Source organism: Oreochromis niloticus, linkage group LG6 (assembly GCF_001858045.2).
Source record: "Oreochromis niloticus isolate F11D_XX linkage group LG6, O_niloticus_UMD_NMBU, whole genome shotgun sequence".
Taxonomy (NCBI): domain Eukaryota; kingdom Metazoa; phylum Chordata; class Actinopteri; order Cichliformes; family Cichlidae; genus Oreochromis; species Oreochromis niloticus.
The window spans coordinates 2,052,606-2,073,674 of record NC_031971.2 but is presented as its reverse complement, the minus strand read 5'-3'; the positions used below and the strand labels follow the sequence as shown (position 1 = coordinate 2,073,674).

Genomic DNA, 21,069 nt, shown 5'->3' with positions numbered 1-21,069 from the left:
ACAAAAAGCAAAAAATGATCCAGGAACTTTTGTGATTTATAAAGCAATACATGAGCATATATATATATAGCTATTAGACATCATAGGATAACTGAATACACCACACTAATGAGAATGCATGGTTACTTTGTAACCCTGGGGTTCAGAGTAAGAGACTATTTCTCCAGTTCCTTGGATAGTCCATATCTAGGGTGAATGACCCCCCTTGCATTAGTCAGGATACTCCGGGTTGCCTGGCCATGCCTCACAGCTTAACTATAAAACAGCAGACATGAAATCACTGATAGTTTGATCAGAATGTCTCTCCAAGCAGCCTTAAAGTTGGAGAGTTTTTTCTCACTCAGATAGCCAAGGTTACAAAGTAATCAAACATTCACTATTACATCTCTCCACTCCCTTACAAATGTACAGGGTAACTCTTTATGACAACCTGAGAGGAGACAATGCAGTCCAATAACTTAAAGCACATTCACATGCTCACCAGGTCAGGGCCCTACCAGATGTAAAGGCCAAGCCTCAAGAGCAGAGGGGCTTTCAGTCTACAAGACATAAGACTGGTACGAAGGGGTCCTGCAAGATGCAGCAACCACTCTAGGAGGGACTGGCTGCTACCTCTTATTGTCAAGGTGGTAGAATCTGGAAAATGTGGACTCAGATTCTTCCGCAACTGCACAATTGGCCAGAGCACACCCTTGGCTAGGCAAGGGTCTGCCCAAGACCCCACGTTAAGCAAACAAGAGCTTTTCCATCTTCCTAATTGTCTGAATGCACCTGCTATACACTGTGAAGACCCAGGGAGCAGCCTAGCACAGAGCTACATTATGGTCCGACCCAAGAGGGAAGTAACCACAGCCCAAGCTAAATGGGAATATGCTAAAGGCCACCAAGGACCAGGTTCCATGGGGGAACTGGGCATCCAGATCTGCAAGTTGAAAGTCACTGGGAACCGCTAAGAAACAGCAAGATTAGGATGGAGTCAGTCCCATAAATGCTGGGGGACCAATGCAAACTGCCTTGATTGCTGCCACCATACCTCCCATTGTAACTGTAACTGCAGACTTGCCCACATCCAGCTGGGATTGCAGGAACTGCAGAGTGGTGTAAACTATGGCCTCGTGGGGGTCCAACTGGTGGACTGCGCACCAGTAGGCAAACAGTCTTCAGTAGTAGGAGTAGGCAGCCCTAGTGGATGGTGCATGAAACTCCTGCAGAGTTCGCACCACTGGCTCAGGCAGCCCTAGGACACAGAGCCTCTCTCTCTAAAGCACAGGTCTCGAACTCCAGGCCTCGAGGTCCGGTGTCCTGCAGGTTTTAGTTGTGTCCTTGATCCAACACAGCTGATTTTTATGGCTAAATCACCTCCTCAACATGTCTTGAAGTTCTTCAGAGGCCTGGTAATGAACTAATGATTTGATTTAGGTGTGTTGACCCAGGGTGAGATCTAAAACCTGCAGGACACAGGCCCTCGAGGCCTGGAGTTCAACACCCCTGCTCTAAAGGGTCGGGCCATCTGCCTGAGCCTTGCAGGGAAGAGATGGATGGTCCTGCTCTTATGAGACTGGAGGTCCTTTTGGACAGGAAGCGCCCATGCGGTCCTGTTCAGGAGCGGTGGGATTGCTGAAAAACATGGCATGCGTGGGCAACTCGTTAGACTGCGATAAATAGACAAGAAATAACTTCAGTGCAGCACTTCACCAGTATGCATTGCCAATTTCCATTTTCAAAATGTTCCTATTGATGGATCAGATTTTCTGTAATGGTGCACACATTCTCCTCTTAAGTTTGTTGTAATAAATCCCAACTTACTTGGGAAGTGGTATATGCCTCTTCAGGTCTGGTTTTCTATGTCTATGTTTATTCATGAGACCCCTGGTCTTATTTCTCGAATGCAGTTTTTGAAAAGCTGCTTTCACACATGAATTATGGACACTTGGAGGAGAATCTGGACATGAACATTGTCTGAAGCCGAGTTTTGTCACTTGCTGCATATGCGTAACAGAGCATTCTATGCATTTAATCCATTCTCACTACTGCAAATGTTCTATTTGGATTTAATAAAAGGTGGTGATTGCTCTGTTTTTGCATTGGCTCATTCAGATATTACATAGACTCTACATATGGGAATTGATTAATTGCTGTCTAAGCCAACCAATTTGATTCTCATTCAAATGTTTAGAAAAGTTAAAGACTGTGGTACATGTGTGAAAATAGCTCCATGTAACACCCTAGAGGGAAATTTCATTTCAAATCAGCAAATTTTTAGAACATTTTAATTCATTAATTCAAGCAATGCCAGAGATTTCAGTGTGCAACAAAATAGCCATTTTTCAAAGAAAAAAAATATCTTGATAAGTATTTTGAAATATAAAGGTAAAACCCCACCACACTCATTATATATGTTATGTATGTGTCATAAATTTTTTATGCAAATGAGAGACTATTTAGCAAAAGGCCTGTCTCTGTTTGAGATGGAATGACTCAATACCAATATCTGTTGTATAAGAGCAAAAAGAAACCTATTGATGTTGTTCAGTCAGCATGTGTCTTTTACCAGGTCGTTGAAACTCGCTGTAAGAAAGTTTGCACTTCGAAGTCTGACCTTCGCTCCAGTGACTTCAGCATCGTTGGATCTTTACCTCGAGACTTTGAACTTTCTAACTTTGACTGTTATGGTAAACCAGTTGAAGTTACAGGGGCCCTCAAATCACAAAACAAAGCCAACAAGAAACCACCACCACCTAAACCTGTCATACCGGCAGCTGCTAAGCGCATTGATCTTTATGCAAGAGCCCTTTTTCCCTTCTCTTTCCTCTTCTTCAATGTTGTCTACTGGTCAATCTATCTGTAAGAGGAAGAAGAAGAAAGTGATTTGTATCCCTGGGTACAGAGCGGACAGTGCTGACACTAAAAGTACACTTTTCATTGATAAATCATATAGGAAATTTGTATATAGGTCATTCCATTAAAAAAATCTGTTAAATCAGATAAAAGTTCCCACCTTACTCTGTCAGAAACAGCTTTCATGTACAATATTTTTAGCATTTTCAAGGAAGCAATGAATAACATTACATTCATCCCGTCAATATTTTCCAAGGTACATGGGGATGCTTGAAATTTTATTTGTAAATTTTCAACTGTGAACTCACCATATGGGTTAGATATCTGGTTAAAGCAAGTTATAGCATGGAAGGTCTCCTTTTTACCTACATTTTCAACCTGTTCCCATCTTCTATACAGTTTTACAACACAAAAACTGGTGGGTTGTTTGTTTGGTTGGGTTTTTTTTTTTACAATGGATATGTGCCACAAAACAAGCTATTGCAGAAATCCACCATATGTGATGGAATTAGAAATGCCTGCAACTAGAACATGTTTTCAGCAAACCAACAGTAATCTCTGAGCAGTCTTACTCATTCAGCAGTGTTGATGCTCCAAGGAAACCATGCCTATCACAGCTTTATTCCAGTTGATCAAAACAGACTGGAAACTGTCAGTTTGTCTGGCATCAAAAATACAACCACTATGCAGGCTGGATGTATTATTGCCAGAAGTTCCTACATAAGAGTCGTTGCTAACTAACAATTATTTTTTCTGTTTAGAGCCATGTTTGCAAAGATGCAAAAACCAGTGTGGTTCCCGGGTATAACTGCAAATTTTCACAAATATAAAACTTAGCGTCCTATTGCTTGAGTTCCCTTAAAGCCCGTACATTAAGTAGGCACTGCATGTTTGTCTTTGTGTAATACAGGACATTGTGCTAGTTATAACCTAAATTATGCAGTTTAAAATATCACTGTATCCTGTGCATTAGAAATAAATGCTTTTTATTGAGGGTAACATTACTGGTCACACTTCATGTTAAAAGTATAGTATTCTAGAGTGGCCAATGTGGATGAGAATCGAGGAAAAGAAGGTTCTCTGCAAGAACCGGTTCCTAGTAGACCAATTCCTTGGAATTGTTAGTCTGCTTGCCTGTCAATCCCGCTTATCAGTTCTGGCACGTATGCTACAATTAGCTGATTTCAGTTATGGAGGAGCAAATTGTAGGGCAGTTTCCAGCGTGGATACGAACATAACTTTTATTTTTATTGCACAAAAGGAAGTGCAAACTGCATCTAGGACAGAACAGCTTGTTGCTAATACAACTTCAGCTCTTTGCAAGACAGCATGCTAATGCTAGGCTATCTAAGATCCCAGAGCGATGCTAAGCTGAGTGAATGCCAATCCCAGCCCATGGCTGCAGTAAAGTGAGCCATCACTTGTGAGCTGCGGTGAGGCCAGCTGCCGCTGAACTTCATCAGGTAAAAAACGGATGAGCAGTTAGGCTGCAGGCTTCGTTTCTACCTGTTTTTATTTATTTATATATTTATATTTATTTTTATATTTATATAGCCCCAAATCACAACAATCTGTTCATGTTTCTGAAGTAGAATCAACATGGAGATCACTTTAAAGTCTGGTTGTGCTTGTTTTCATTTTTGTTTTGTGCTGTCGGCTTTGTGTTCATACCTAAACACTAAGAGAAATATCATATGTGTGCCCTCATTAGGGCAGGGATTTGTGTTGGTGTGTGGGACTGTAAATTCAGGTTTATATTGGGAAATGGTAATTATGAGACAATATGTTTTTGTTCATTTGACCGAGAAAGGCAGTTGTAATGTAACAAATAGTGTAACAAAGTACTTCCTCCTCCTTTTGAGTAAGACCCCTGATCATAACAAAGAGTGGAAATACCTCCAAAATCCACAAACATTTGACCCACAGCATGTAATTAATTTGCATGAACATGTCTTTGACATGGTGCTTAGAGATGTTGGTGACTCTGAAAATGAGAATGATATGGGAATCGATAAGTGATACCAATCATGAAATCCCATCCCTAGTGGCAAATAAAAAATAAAATAAATTCCATGATGAAAATATAATCCAAAGAGAATAAAAAATGTAAAAATATTCTTCTGCAATTTCCCTGTTGTTTCAAGTTTGACAATAGAAGCATGACTGAAATTATTTGTATTATAACAGTCTTAATTTAGACATTTTATTGGCACCATTTATTTAACAGGATTTAACAGGGAGCCAATGAAGAGAAGCCAATATAGTCCCTGTCAGTACTCTTGCTGCAGCACTTTGGATTAACTGAAGGCTTTTCAGGGAATTTTCAGGACATCCTGATAATAATGAATTACAGTAGTCCAGCCTAGAAGTAATAAATGCATGAACTAGTTTTTCAGCGTGAGAGATTGTCCAATTCGAAAAAAGCAGTCCTACAAATTTGTTTAATATGTGCATTGAAGGATATATCCTGGTCAAAAATGACTCCAATATTCCTCACAGTGTTAATGGTAGGTCCACCATTAGTGCCCAGTAATTTAATGCCATCCATAGCAATAATCTGGTTAGATACCATATTTCTAACATTCTTTTAGGCCAGAGTAGAGTAACAGAAAATTAGAGGTCATCCAGGTCTTCCTGCAATTAATTGGTGTGTGCTATCCAACTTACTACTACGGATACTGCCAAAGGCAAGCATGGATAAGGTAAACAGAATCGGTGCTAGTACACAAAGTGTTGCGTCCATAACTAACGACTTTCCATTTACATCAACAAATTGAAGTCTGTTAGATAGATATGATCCAAATCCCTGCAGTACAGAACTTTTAATATCTATAGCATCCTCTAATTCCTGTAATAAAATAGTATGGTGAACAGTATCAAACTGCACTAAGGTCTAGCAGGACAAGCACAAAGATGAGTCCACTGTCAGAGGCCATAAGAAGATCATTTGTAACCTTCACTAAAGCTGTTTCTGTGCTGTGATGAGCTCTGAAACCTGACTGAAACTCTTCAAATAAGCCATTCCTCTGCAGATGATCAGTTAAATGTTTTACAACTACTCCTTTAAGAATCTCATTAGGAACTGTCAGGAATGACAAGCGTGTGGGGCCTATATTGACTACTGAGTACCATGTTGAGTTAAATTCTGCCAAAATGAACTAGCCGGCAGCATAATTGTTTTACTTCAATTTTCGGGGTGCGTTTGAATCCATATTTAGATCTGATGCATTTTCAAAGTGGTGCTTTAATTTTTTGCGCAGTGTAACTATTAACTATTTGTTCTAGTGTGATCTTTTTGATACCTACATCTTACTAGAGATTTGATATTTATGCTTATTGTCCCGTGTGCATTCCTATTACAAAACAAGGAACAATTGCTGCTACTGAATATTTCTCTGTTATTTTTAGTAAACACATAAATATATTTTGTTCTTATTTTTCTTAATTTGAAAAACTGCATGCAAAATGCAAGGAGATAATGTTACATAGCATAACATTGCAGAAAAACTACTCCAAAGTTTAATTTAACAATTATTAGTTCTTATGACACCTTGCTTTTTATGAATAACTTCATGCTATCTATACTTTTTAACATAAAGTGTAATCAGCTCAGTCAGTAACATTCCAGTATGTAAAGATATAATCATAAAAAAGGAAGAAACTCTTCACTTAAAATGCCAAATAGAAAACTGTCGAGATGTGATTTAAATGAATGGGCAAGAACAGGAAAAGAATCAGAAATATTTCCGTGTATAGTAGACTGATAACTGACTGATGCCATTATGCAATATGTCAAATTTCACTAAAGATTGATGATATATCTTTTTGCTGGAGTGTTCTAACTAACTGCTAGAGTACTTTGACATTAGATTGCACAGTTTTAAGTACCAGCTAAGCTTGACTGCCAGTTGCTAAACTGTTTGCTATGCCCTTTCTTAAAATATATATTACCATGATATATATTTAGAAGTACTGTCTTCCCAGCACTGCAAAGAACTTGAATCATTTTAATGGAAGTGAATAAAAGTTTCTTTTCCCCAAGAAGAGATGTGCTGCATTTGTTTTTTGCTTGTTGTTTTTGTTTGTTTATTTATTTTAAACAAAAACAAAATAAACACAACATGAAGCAATTCACATTCTCAAAGAAAACGTACCCATGGTAACAATGGCAATAAAGTCAAGAAGACAGCAAAACAAAAATAGGTCCCCGAAGCCTTTTCAGCATCTTTTGTTTGTCCTTCAGTATTTCTAGTATAAGATCTGAAATAGATTTCTCTTTACCTTATTTCTCTTTAATCTGTAGCATTTGGACTTTAGAGTGTTTTTGGCATTAGAAAACTGAAGTTAAGTAATATTTTTATTCTTAAAACAAAGCCAAATCCAAAACACTTCAGGCAGTGTGTAAAATGTAAACTACAGAATGCAGTTTAAACTGAGGAACTGGTCCATTTTAAGAAAAATACAGCTGCTAATCAGTCCTGGGTCTTCTTTGTCATGTTTTTTGGCTCATGATGGGCCAGATGTTTTCAGTTGCCAACAGGCTTGGAAGTAGGCAAACCAGTCCAACAACTTTTCTAATATGAAACCTTAGTGTTTTAGTGGATGCAGTATAGCATTTAGCATTATCTTGCTGAATATCATGTATATGAATTATACATCTGAAAAAGGTGTAATCTGGATGGGCACATATGTTGTTCTAAAACTGTATATGAATTTTAGGATTGGTGGAGCCACCAACTCCCTGCTCTCAAAATAGATTACAATGTCATCTGCAAACACTATAATCCTATATTATATCCTATACTCCTGCCCAACAGCATCTGTCAGGCTTTCCATCAGCACTGCAAACATAAAGGAGCTCAGAGCAGATCCCTGATGTTGTCCCACCCCCACCTTGAACCCATCTGTAATTCCTCCCACACACCTCAACACTGCGTTGCTGTCTTCATCTTCATCTTCAGCAGCAATATAAAGGCTACTGCTGCTCACTGATCATAACCTCTCTTCTTAACCTACCTTTAACAGCTTTCCTCTCTATCTTCGTGTTATTACTTATCAGCTTTATCGCTGTTACTTTAGCTCTACACACCACCCTAATTTTTAATCTGTAACAGTATGCTTCTTCTCCATTCCACATCTCAAATGTGTTCTGTTGGTGTGAGATCAGGACTTCGTGCCAATCAAATTCATTCACACCAAATCTGCTCATCCGTGTCTTTATGGACCTTGCAGGTCCATGTTTGAACAGGAAGGGGCTATCTTAAAAAATTTTCTCCAAAGTTGGGAGAATGAAATTGTCCAATATGTCCTGGTATGCTGAAGCATTTAGAGTTTCTTTCACTGGCCCTAAGGGCCTGAGCCAGGGCTGGACTTGTAATCTGACATACTAGGCATTTGCTCTTCTGGACAGAGATCACAGGTGTTGTTTCTTGGATCTGTTGGAGCCACTGGGACCACCGTTGCCTTTACCCTCCACATCTTCTCGAGCTCTTCTCTGAAACTGGTACTTCTCCAGGTTCTCGTGTTCCTTCTTCCTGATATTGCTGTCATTCGGTACAGCTGGTTAGCCATCAGCAGTTTTTGGTGATGTGATCCTGCGAAGACTCCCCAAAGCTGGTGCCAGGAGTCTAGTGGTCCATCTAAACAAAAGGCTCTTATACTTAACTAGATACAGAGTAGGTGTCCTCCTTTACCATAAATCAGTAAGAGAAGATATAACCTCTCTCATGACCTTAAGCTCTGTGTGAGCATGTCAGAGCACTCTGGAAGGCACACAGAGTCTTTACAGACTGCTAAGGATCAAACGCAATCTTTTATAAAACTCTAAGCATATATGAGTAGATATTTCTAAGCATAAATGACAATCCAATAATATAAACCTGACAGTTCCGCCCTGTTTGACATTTATGCTAGAAAAGTTCCCAGTTATGAACACCTTATTTCTGACAGGTTCACTGCAAAGATTTTTATACTCAGCATATGTCAGTCACCCTAAATTACTGTAAAAGTACACAGTTTGACAAATGTATTAGCAGTTATCGTATTCCTCATTGATCTCATTCAATGGTAAACTGCATCCAACGAGCGAACAAATGAATTGTTAACAGTGAAAAGAGGAATTAATATTTTCAAAAACATCCCAGCTTGGTGGGGTTCCTCCTCTAGGCATGTAAATCACACGTCTCTCTGCAGAGTGATTTGAGTTCTGCAGGGCGCCATAAATGTCTCTTTCAGTTGTTTCTATCACCGTCCATAGGACCAGAGTCCAAATGTATGGAGAATAGGAATTCAAACATACCAGGTGGTTTTGTTGCTTGTCAACATGGCTTTCAGCTATCTCCAAAGCTGCAGGCCTCGTCAGCACTCATTTTATGGCCTCTATCAACCCCCATCCCCTCACTTTAGGCCTTCGTCCTGTGAGGGGGATTCTTATGACTCCTCTACTGTCCATTCATCTCTGCAGAAAACCCCTTTGTGGAAAGGGTGCTGGATCCAGTTGTCTTACTGCTGTTATGATCCCACCTACTGAGTCACCTCAGCAGTCTTGTAGAAGTGGTCATGAAGCAAATGACAACAACACTGACACAAAGGAAGACCCTCTTCAGAGTGTCAAAGTATGCATAGCACAGTGACACAGCATTAGTGATGTTCATAGGAAATTGCTGCCCTGACAGGAATTGCTGCCCATAAACCCAGGAATCCTGTGGTAGAAAAAACATCAACCAGTTGTGTCCTGCTCAAAATCACCTGACCAAATCACATGATGAACTGTAATGCTGTAGAAAAGAGAATGCAAATGTTAGCGCTGCGCAGGTGTGCACACACTTTCTCACAGTGACCTCTGTGAGCAACACTCAGTCATGAATAACACACGCCTAGTAAATTCAGACACCCAGAAAAATTACAACTAAAAGGTTACATTTGCAGAGTTCACATAGTCATGTGACCCAAGTTTCTTCCTGTGGTCTCCTCCTGCTCCTGCAACAGAAGACACACACACACACATATACATCCACCCTTTGTCATGGCTAGGTGGAGGTGCAATCTTACATACTGGTGCCAAATCAGTCAAGTCAGTCAAGTCTTGTCAGTTTTAACCAGTCCAGTCAATTCCCCATTTTTTTTTTTATTTCCACTCATTCATTCATTGATTCTTTCTTTGCTGATAGTGGAATTTATCGTCACATTTGATTTCCACCCTCAGTAAAATGACGTCATTTCAAAAAGAAAAAGAAGAATTTTAGATCGGATTACCTCGCTGAATCCTTTTGGACAGGAACTTCCCACAGCTCTGGAAAACCTCCTGTGTTGTTCCAGTGCCAAAGACTTCACGCCCCAAGGACCTCAACAGCTACAGGCCGGTGGCTCTGACATCCCACCTGATGAAGACCCTGGAGCGGTTGGTCCTGGCTCAGCTTCGGCGCCTTGTGAGCTCATCACTGGACCCACTTCAGTTTGCCTACCAGCCTGGCATTGGAGCGGATGATGCCGTCATTCACCTCCTACATCGTTCCCTCGCTCACCTGGAGACCGCTGGGAGCACTGTGAGAATCATGTTCTTTGATTTCTCCAGTGCCTTCAACACTATTCTTCCCTCGGTTCTGAAGGACAAGCTGGAGAACTCTGGAGTGGACCATCACCTCACTACCTGGATTTTGGACTACCTCACCGACCGACCACAGTATGTGAGGACTCAGGGCTGTGTGTCGGACAGGGTCGTCTGCAGTATGGGGGCCCCACAGGGAACGGTTCTGGCTCCGTTCCTCTTCACCATCTACACTGCAGACTTCTCCCACAACTCCACCCAGTGCTTCCTGCAGAAGTTCTCTGATGACTCTGCAATAGTCGGCCTCATCACTGATGGGGACGACAAGGAGTACAGAGGACTGACCCAAGACTTTGTGGACTGGTGCCAGCTGAACTACCTCCAGATCAATGCCAGTAAAACCAAGTAGCTGGTGGTAGACTTCCGCAGGCACAAACATCCTCCACTGCAACCACTGAACATCCAAGGTATGGACATCGAGGCTGTGGACAGCTACAGGTACCTTGGTGTTCATCTGAACAACAAACTGGACTGGACTCATAATTCAGACGCCCTCTACAGGAAAGGGCAGAGCAGACTGTACCTGCTGCGGAGACTCAGGTCGTTTGGAGTGGAGGGCCCACTCCTGAAGACCTTCTATGACTCTGTGGTGGCCTCAGCCATCTTTTACGGTGTGGTCTGCTGGGGCGGCAGCATCTCTGCTGGGGACAGGAAGAGACTGAACAGGCTGATCCGAAGGGCCAGCTCTGTTCTAGGATGCCCTCTGGACCCAGTGGAGGTGGTGAGTGACAGGAGAATGGCGGCAAAGCTGTCATCCCTGTTGGACAACATCTCCCACCCCATGCATGAGACTGTGACAGCACTGAGCAGCTCCTTCAGTGGGAGACTGCGGCACCCACGGTGCGGGACGGAGAGATTTCGCAGGTCTTTCCTCCCCACTGCTGTCAGACTCCACAACAAAGACTTTAACTGATCAAACACACACATGTGCAATAACACTAAGTGCAATAATCTTCCTGGCATCGTTGTATTTTTTACTCAGTTGTATATAGCATTTGTATTCTATTTTTATCTTATTGTATATTTTATTCTATTTTATTCTGCTGTATATAGTATTTTATTTTATTCTATTCTGTACAGTTGTGTACTGTATTTATTCTTATTTTATTTTATTCTAATTTTTGCTTCATAACTTTTGCACTGTCCACTTCCTGCTGTGACAAAACAAATTTCCCACATGTGGGACTAATAAAGGTTATCTTATCTTATCTTATCTTATCTTAACTTACTTTCTAATTGTCCCAGATAAGTGGCTTTCTCCTGAGCCCATTTTAATGTGGAGAAACTCACTTGCAACAGTTTTCCCGACGACGTGTCGTATAGCGCTTTCGTTCTAATTGTGCAGATCCACTCAAACGACAGAGAATATCAAACAAAACTTTCAGTGCACTGTGAAAGTATCAAAATAAAAAGGCCTTGTTAAGTCATGACACATGTTCTTCATCTCAGGAGGGAAATCATACCAAACCTAATTGGCAGGCTCAACTTTGCAACAAAAGAAAAATCATTAGCTAGATTCATTCCAAACCATCCATCCATCAGCCACACAACACACAACATAACCCTAATGTCTTATTAGATATGAGCTTAATGCCCAGGTCTGTGCTCTTCACTCATTTAGGCCACAGACCCATTTTATTCAGTTTTTCTTTTTTCCCTTCATCATAAAACATATGTCATGTTGTCATGCACTTCACAAAACAACTTTGTTCTGACGTATTCAGAGTTGTGTATCTGGGTGCAGGATTCACCCGCACATCAAAACCAGGAAACTCAGTGTTTTAGAGTCTCCACTCTAACAGACTCCAACACATTCCATTCACTTGTGTCAGAATTCAATCACCTTTCCTTAATCTAATAACAATCAGCTAATTTGCATATCAGCTATTAACCCACCAAGTTGACAGGACAACAGAAATGCATGTTCAAAATATTATCACAAAAGAGAATTTCCTTCATACAATAAATTACTTGTGCTGCATCAATCAAGCAGAAAGCATCTCCCAAATTACTATGTTAACAACTAAATTTATTGTCTGATCACTGGTTGGTCAAACCAGAATCTTTTTTTTCCCACAAAAGTTAAACTGTTGTCCTGCAACCTAGAGAGTCAACTGTCAGGATTTGATAACAAGTGTCTGTTAAATTGACAGACTGATGAGAGATAACAAGCTGATCTTCATTGCATGTGTGCTTGTGTTATTAGGCAGGTTTAATTGATATCTGAGGAGCTGCATCTCCAGCAGGGCATGTCCTTAAAGCTGCCTTTCCTACACATTTCTTTGCTATAATTTGATAATTTTTTTAACTAATTTGCTATTAGTCCAATGGTCTTTGCATCACTTTTCATCACACTAAGTGACTTGGACAAGATGATAAACAGACTCACATGCTTAAGATGTTGTCTAATCTTCATGAGCTCTCTTGTATTTGTAAGTGTTAGTAGGGTTAATACATTTTCTGTTGTGTGTGTGTGATTTTGTATATGTTTCTCTTTGCAGTGTTTCAGACTCCTTCACAATTTTCCCACTTTAGCGGTCAGTTTTCTTTTTCCCAGGTTTGCTAACCCAAATTTTGATTTCCCACATTAAACAACAGCATTCCTCTGTGTTCTCACCTACTCCTCTCACTCCGTTGTCCTCTCCCACTTCAACAGTCCAATAGCCGGCAGTTCTCTTTCAGCTTTTGTCCTGTATTCTTCGCTGTCTCTTCTTGCCATTTTACTCCAAAAGTGGCAAATGTCAAACTCCAACAGTCTTCTCAAAAGTTTTCTTCACAAGCACAGTGAAGTTGCAGCTTGTTGGAAAGATAAGATAAGATAAGATGACTTTTATTAGTCCCACATGTGGGAAATTTGTTTTGTCACAGCAGGAAGTGGACAGTGCAAAAGTTATGAAGCAAAAATTAGAATAAAATAAAATAAGAATAAATACAGTACACAACTGTACAGAATAGAATAAAATAAAATACTATATACAGTAGAATAAAATAGAATAAAATATACAATAAGATAAAAATAGAATACAAATGCTATATACAACTGAGTAAAAAATACAACGATGCCAGGAAGATTATTGCACATTAGTGTTATTGCACATGTGTGTGTTTGATCAGTTAAAGTCTTTGTTGTGGAGTCTGACAGCAGTGGGGAGGAAAGACCTGCGAAATCTCTCCGTCCCACACCGTGGGTGCCGCAGTCTCCCACTGAAGGAGCTGCTCAGTGCTGTCACAGTCTCATGCATGGGGTGGGAGATGTTGTCCAACAGGGATGACAGCTTAGCCGCCATTCTCCTGTCACTCACCACCTCCACTGGGTCCAGAGGGCATCCTAGAACAGAGCTGGCCCTTCGGATCAGCCTGTTCAGTCTCTTCCTGTCCCCAGCAGAGATGTTGCCACCCCAGCAGACCACACCGTAAAAGATGGCTGAGGCCACCACAGAGTCATAGAAAGTCTTCAGGAGTGGGCCCTCCACTCCAAACGACCTGAGTCTCAGCAGCAGGTACAGCCTGCTCTGCCCTTTCCTGTAGAGGGCGTCTGAGTTATGAGTCCAGTCCAGTTTGTTGTTCAGATGAACACCAAGGTACCTGTAGCTGTCCACAGCCTCAATGTCCATACCTTGGATGTTCAGTGGTTGCAGTGGAGGATGTTTGTGCCTGTGGAAGTCTACCACCAGCTCCTTGGTTTTACTGGCATTGATCTGGAGGTAGTTCAGCTGGCACCAGTCCACAAAGTCCTGAGTCAGTCCTCTGTACTCCTTGTTGTCCCCATCAGTGATGAGGCCGACTATTGGAGAGTCATCAGAGAACTTCTGCAGGAAGCACTGGGTGGAGTTGTGGGAGAAGTCTGCAGTGTAGATGGTGAAGAGGAACGGAGCCAGAACCGTTCCCTGTGGGGCCCCCGTACTGCAGACGACCCTGTCCGACACACAGCCCTGAGTCCTCACATACTGTGGTCGGTCGGTGAGGTAGTCCAAAATCCAGGTAGTGAGGTGATGGTCCACTCCAGAGTTCTCCAGCTTGTCCTTCAGAACCGAGGGAAGAATGGTGTTGAAGGCACTGGAAAAATCAAAGAACATGATTCTCACAGTGCTCCCAGCGGTCTCCAGGTGAGCGAGGGAACGATGTAGGAGGTGAATGATGGCATCATCCGCTCCAATGCCAGGCTGGTAGGCAAACTGAAGTGGGTCCAGTGATGAGCTCACAAGGCGCCGAAGCTGAGCCAGGACCAACCGCTCCAGGGTCTTCATCAGGTGGGATGTCAGAGCCACCGGCCTGTAGCTGTTGAGGTCCTTGGGGCGTGAAGTCTTTGGCACTGGAACAACACAGGAGGTTTTCCAGAGCTGTGGGACTCTCCCCAGCCTCAGGCTCAGGTTGAAGAGGTGCTCCATCACACCACACAGTTGGTCCGCGCAGGACCTGATGACCCTCGAGCTGATGCCATCTGGACCCGCTGCCTTCTTGGCTTTAATCCTCCTCAGTTCCCTCCTAACCTGGGTGGTTGAGAGAGACAGGCTGGAGCCTTGTGTTGAGTGTGTATTGGATGCTGTTGTTGGGGGTTGGGAGGAGTGAGCAGGGTGAATAGAGGAGGTGTGAAGTGTCTGAGGTGGAACAGCAGCAGTGGGGGTGGGTGAGTCTGCAGCCGATGTTGGAGACTGCCTCATGGCTGAATCAAATCTGTTGAAGAAATGATTCAGTTCATTTGCCCACCTCACATCCCTCCCAGGCAGAGAGTTCTGATGTTTGGGGCCTGAGATGGTTCTGAGGCCTCTCCAGACTTCACCAACACAGTGCCATTCATCCAATCAATCAGGATTATAGGTTTGCTCTTCTTCTCTGATGCTCCTTTGTCCACACTGCTGCTGCTTGCTGGGTCTCTTTGCTCAGGACTTTGCTGCTGTCTCTTTATCTGCCATGTTATTGCTCTTTGGAACTGCATTCCTTGTCTTCAGGGAGGAGTGAGAGCTCACTTGTGAGGCTGAGGAACACATGATGCTGTAAACGATTCAGCCAGAAACTTGGCCTGAACGTTTCCAATGATGTTAACCTATAACTTTCTTCCAACCCGCTGCATGTGGAAAATCGATCCAGGTCTGCTTTTCACCTAAAAGTGACAAACTAAGACATTTTCATTATTCGCATTACTGCTTAAAACAACACTCATTTCTCTCTCTGTTTTTTGAAATCTCCTTTCTTAAAAGCAGAAAATGAGATTGTAGTTGTTCTTGGCTGAGAAACACAAAACCCTTTTTCCTATTATTATTTTTCATCTAAAATGTAAATTTTGTTTCTTTTTTATTCTTTTTTTTTTCTTTACAATAGCTGGTGACCTGCAGAATCACCGCTCTCACAATTGGAGACAATTACTTTTACACAGCGCACACACACTCTGCGACATCAGGCACATTCACACTCACTTTTTTCATCCGCATAAATAAATCATATGGCCAATGGTATGTGCCATGGTGATCCATAAGTATGATCACAAGTTTATTTAGTTATTTTTCAACCCAACAAAACAAATAAGCAAAAACATGATGCTGATGCTATGAACACTTTACACACATGAGTCAAGATGCAGGAAAACTGCTGCGCATCTGAGTTGTGAGGAAGAAGCTGAACTCTCAGATAGCTGCATACTCGAGTTATCATAGCTCTGTTTCCCTCTCTCTGATGAGTTCTCAGCCAGCTCCTGCTCTGATAATGTGTAGCTTGCTCATCAGCTCAGAAGAGACCGGAACGCAACCTCACACAGTGGTTGCATGCTTTGCTGCACATAGTGGCAAAGACTTGCACAGTGATAAAGACTTTCATATTCAATTCAGCTTCTCCATCATGTAGTTTTAGCTGTTGTATACAGGGGTCAGCATATTAGTTGTTTTTATAGGTGTGCTCTATATGTCAACAATGACTCATAATAGGACGACAGGTTTTCAAACAGGTCAAGTGCCTCTATGCACTTCATTAGTTCAGCTATTTTCCTTGTATTCTTCATCTCATATGTCATTGCACTGAATTTGAGCTAACCTAATCTTAATGCAGATTACTTTTAACAATTATCCACCTCAGTGAAATCTATGGTCTGGAGCACAGGCTGCTGTTGATCAGGGCAATCTAAAGAATAATCTAAACATTTTGTTTCAGCAAGGGGTGGGTGAAAGCCATTCACCAGAGCATATCTTAACTGCTGCTGATGTGGGCCGGCCTTCTCTGCACGCTCTCCAAGGCTGCTGTGTTTTCTGAAAACTTCTAACATTTGAATCTAAACATTTTCCAACAACTAGTTTACCCTCAAAATCACAGTTTTTATGACAATATAAATACCTCGCGCTGCCGGGAGCGAATTCTTGCATGAATGTGTCGTCTCCCTGTGAGGCAGTCTTGCTTGCTCGGGAACCCATGATAACAACAGCTGGCAACCACGTGTCTGCTCCGCACTGATTCACACAAACGCACACAAACAACAAAAACACAAAATAGGCCTACTGTCCACCACAGCTGGACTCCACGGAACTTCTCGACACCCCACTGAGTGGCAGAGAATTTACTTGTACTTCGCCCCACTAAGCCGGCGAACCAAAAAAGTTCGAACTGCGCAATTTGCGACTTAATGCTTCTATACATAAACCCCACTGAGTGGCTATCGCCCCACTAAGACGGCAAATTTCAGCCCCACTGAGCGGCCACGGACATCTCCCCACGAAGCCGGCGAAGATGTACAGTTATAGATTTGGACTCTTTAAACTTACTAGGTGTTGCTTAGCGTGTAGAATTAGCCTCGAATCCCGTCGATCGTCATTCATCGAGGAGGAAAACAGACAGCTAATCCACCGGCCCGATGACAAATTCTCACGTCTCGGGACTTTACTGCAGGAACTTCTATAAGTCCTGGATGACATCTGTCGTTCGGCGTGTCTCTTTTTTCCCCTCGATGAACGTCGATTCAGAGATCCGACTCAAGAAGGACCAATTAATGATGGGTCTGTCTAGCACAACCCCTTGCTGGAATGAGACAATTTAACTACACAGCAAAAGCATGGAACACCAAGTACGCAAAGGGGGGGGGGCAAGATGTGATCCTGCGAAGACTCCCCAAAGCTGGTGCCAGGAGTCTAGCGGTCCATCTAAACAAAAGGCTCTTATACTTAACCAGATACAGAGTAGGTGTCCTCCTTTACCATAAATCAGTAAGAGAAGATATAACCTCTCTCATGACCTTAAGCTCTGTGTGAGCATGCCAGAACACTCTGGAGGGCACACAGAGTCTTTACAGACTGCTAAGGATCAAACCTCTATCATTATGCAATCTTTTATAAAACTCTAAGCATATATGAGTAGATATTTCTAAGCATAACTTACAATCCAATAATATAAACCTGACAAGGAATGCCAAAGTTGTGATTGAAATAAGCAGAGAAATGCTCAGCCTTCAGCCTCACCAGCTTACCGCTGCATTTCTGCCACCCACACTGACGTGTTCTCCGAGGAGGTGGAACTGGAGTGCCGCAGAGGTAAAAACAGTTTGAGATTATTTGAGCTTTGTGACATAGTGTGTTATTTTGCCGGAAACAGCCATCACAATTTTATCTTGTACTATTACACCAGCAACATCAGCCTAAACTGCTGATACACAGCAGGATGAATCCATGTTTCCATATCATTTTTGGTTTTCTATGACCTTGAAACTGTTTGGCCATTCTTCTCTGACCTTTGCCATCAATAAAACATTTTCACCAAGAAACTTGGCCCTGTCTGGATTTTTTTTTCCATACTATTCTCTGTAAGGCCTAGTTTGTGTAAATATTCAGTAGATCAGCAGTTTCTGAAATATTCAGACCAGCCCATCTGGCACCAGTAACTACTGTACTGTGCTGTACCAATAAAATTAAAATATTCAGTTTTGTTTGGGATCATTGTCCTGTTGCATCATTCAGTTTAAGCCAAGACTTGGCTGTTGAACAGATGCTTTCACATTTAACCCTAGAATACTTTGGCATACAGAAGAAGTCGTGGCTGACTCAATTACAGCAAGGTGTGCAATTCCTTTGGTTACAAAATGTTATGAACAGGACAAAGAGGGGAAAGGTGGCTGGTCCACATGACATGCCTATATTGTTTGATACATTGGTATAAAGCACACCACCACTGTAGTCTGGAGCAAGAATTGTGGTGACTGTCACTGTGTGCTGTCTTTGGTCCAGACAGCACACAATAATCAGTAAAAAAAAAAAAAAAACTTTGCCACCCGCCCTGTGAGCCTTCAGAAGCCTGCAAGCTTGAAGGTCCTGTGCAGTATCTTTTCTGTTTCCAGGACTGCACTCTTCTGCACAGAGATCTCTCCCTGGATCTGCTGGAGCCAGTCCCCCAGTTTAAGAGTTGCTGCCCCAAGTGTTCTGATTATCACCTGAACCACTGCTGCCCTCCCCTCTAGAGCTCCTCACTCAGCCCTTGTTATTTCACAAGCATCTCGTGTTCCTTTTTCCTGATGTTGCCATCACTACATCCATCACTATAGCCTTCTTCCTCTGGTCATCCATCATCACCATTTGTCCATTTGTAAAAGTCCCACAGGATGTTAGCTCGGTCATTCTCAACTGCCCTAGGGGACGGGACTTCCAGGCCATGTTCCGTACAGATAATCCTGTGCCGAGTGTGTTTCACTAAAGGATCATAAGTGAATGTCCACAATTTAAACTTTAATTGCAGGGGATTTTATTAAAGCAATTTAGCAAATAGTAATAATGACAAAACAATAATCAAATCACTTAATCTATGCTTATATAACTTACCTACTCTGAGCTAATGCTGATTTTGTTCTTATCTTTGTTGAAGAGAGGTTGGAGAGAGGATGAGCATAACCAGACCTAAAGTTGCACTTATCCCTTTGTTTCCAAGTGGATGATCATCTCCAAACAGAAAAGCAGCTGGGCATCCAGTGGAAGAATAATGTAAACCAAAATCCTTGTCAATTAACCACATAACATGGAAAAAAAATGAGCAGATGGAAAGACAAAAATTACAAAATCAATTCACAGGTTCACAGATTGGGCTGCTGTTTTCACACTCGCATCCCTGCTGGAATTTTAACTTGAACCGCTTAGATACAATCTTCTGAACTGCTCATCTCACAGAAGACAAAAAGGAAAGAACCAAATCTCTATTACAGTCCACTTTTCTCCCCCCTCTCTCACTGGACATCACATCTTCATATTTTGGTCATTCAGTCAAGCTGTTTACATCTAATCATCCAGTGTCCACCCACACCTTATCTATCAGTCTCTGTTTATCCAACTTTAACACAAAGTTTAACCTTTAAAACAACTTTATTACATATTCTTTGTTATTCCTAGTATAGAGAGTTCACATTCACATCACGTTTAAATATTCAGTCACACATGGATATAATTCACTCTGTTTCATTCAGTTTACGTAATTCAGTTAGATTTGTTTTTAGTACATTTTCACATGAAGATTTATTGTAACATAATTCCTTTATAATTCAAATACAGAAGATAATACTTTCTTTTCATAATGTCTGTCAATCACCGTTTATTTATTTTTAACATTTATTTTAGTCAACTTCTTCTATAAAATCATACATTTTGTGAGGCAGACATTCACTGAAATTATTGGCTCCAGTGTGTCATGTTGACCCATCCTGCACCAAACACACATCCACATACACTCACACACACACACACACACACACACACACACACACACACACACACACCAAGGTCAGACTCTGTACAGGCTCTCGGTGAGGCCGGTTATTAGAATCACTGCTATTCTATGTATTGATTTATTATACAAGTTAACTTAAACTTTTTTATTTTTATTTATTTTATTTTGATTCAACATGCCAGTAATGAGCAATTGAGCATAATTAAACCTCAATATAACCAAATATGAGTTATGGAAACTGCTACATATTTACATTTGCTGTGTTACAGTTTGATCAGTTTTAAGCGATTGTAGTAGTAAAACCACATATAAAATCTGGTTCTGTGTTTAACAACTACAACACTTAATGTTATTGTTCTGATTCAGGATTTTGTGTGACAACACAGTTTGTGTCTTCCTGCGTTCCTGGTTCATGTGCACACACGCACAATCACACACACAAAAGTGAGCCATTAGAACATTTTCACTACTCAAACAACATTTCACATTTATATATAGATCTAACTTATTTTGATTTATCTTTGAGTAAGAATACAAATGCCTTATTATTAGGACATACAGAAAAGCTCTGTTTTTGCACACGGATCATTTTCACTCGCATACGGCTGGAGATTAAGACCGGCAACCGGGGGGGGGCTTCAGTCTCTTTTTGCCCTACGTCACACGGCAATATATATATAGACACAGCTGCTATTCAGCAATGTGAAAATACATAGTAACATATTTAAAGGCGCATCTAACGATCTAAAGACAGAAGGAAATCATAATTATAATGTATATAATATAATTATTATAATAGTTTTTAGGCACTGCTTAATCCAATTAGAAATTAGTTATTGTAAAAATTCCCAGTGTGCATCTGTTATGTTGGAATTTTCGTCAGCCTCCTCGAGCGGAGGTTTATAATAACCTCATGTGCAGCAGTCGGCTGCTCTCGGTTCTCT

The 21,069-nt window shown here is 41.4% G+C and overlaps 1 protein-coding gene across 3 annotated transcripts in view; it reads left to right on the top strand.

Annotated features, from left to right (window-relative positions):
- Positions 1-6,882, top strand: part of LOC100694359 (glycine receptor subunit beta) — a 54,934-nt gene extending 48,052 nt beyond the window's left edge. For all 3 annotated transcript variants that reach the window (XM_025908214.1, XM_025908213.1, XM_003452747.5), the window contains one exon: positions 2,555-6,882. In XM_025908214.1, the coding sequence (XP_025763999.1) occupies positions 2,555-2,848 (294 nt within the window). In that variant the 3' untranslated portion in view covers positions 2,849-6,882. The remainder of the gene's footprint in view (positions 1-2,554) is intronic.
- Positions 6,883-21,069: the final 14,187 nt, after the last annotated feature.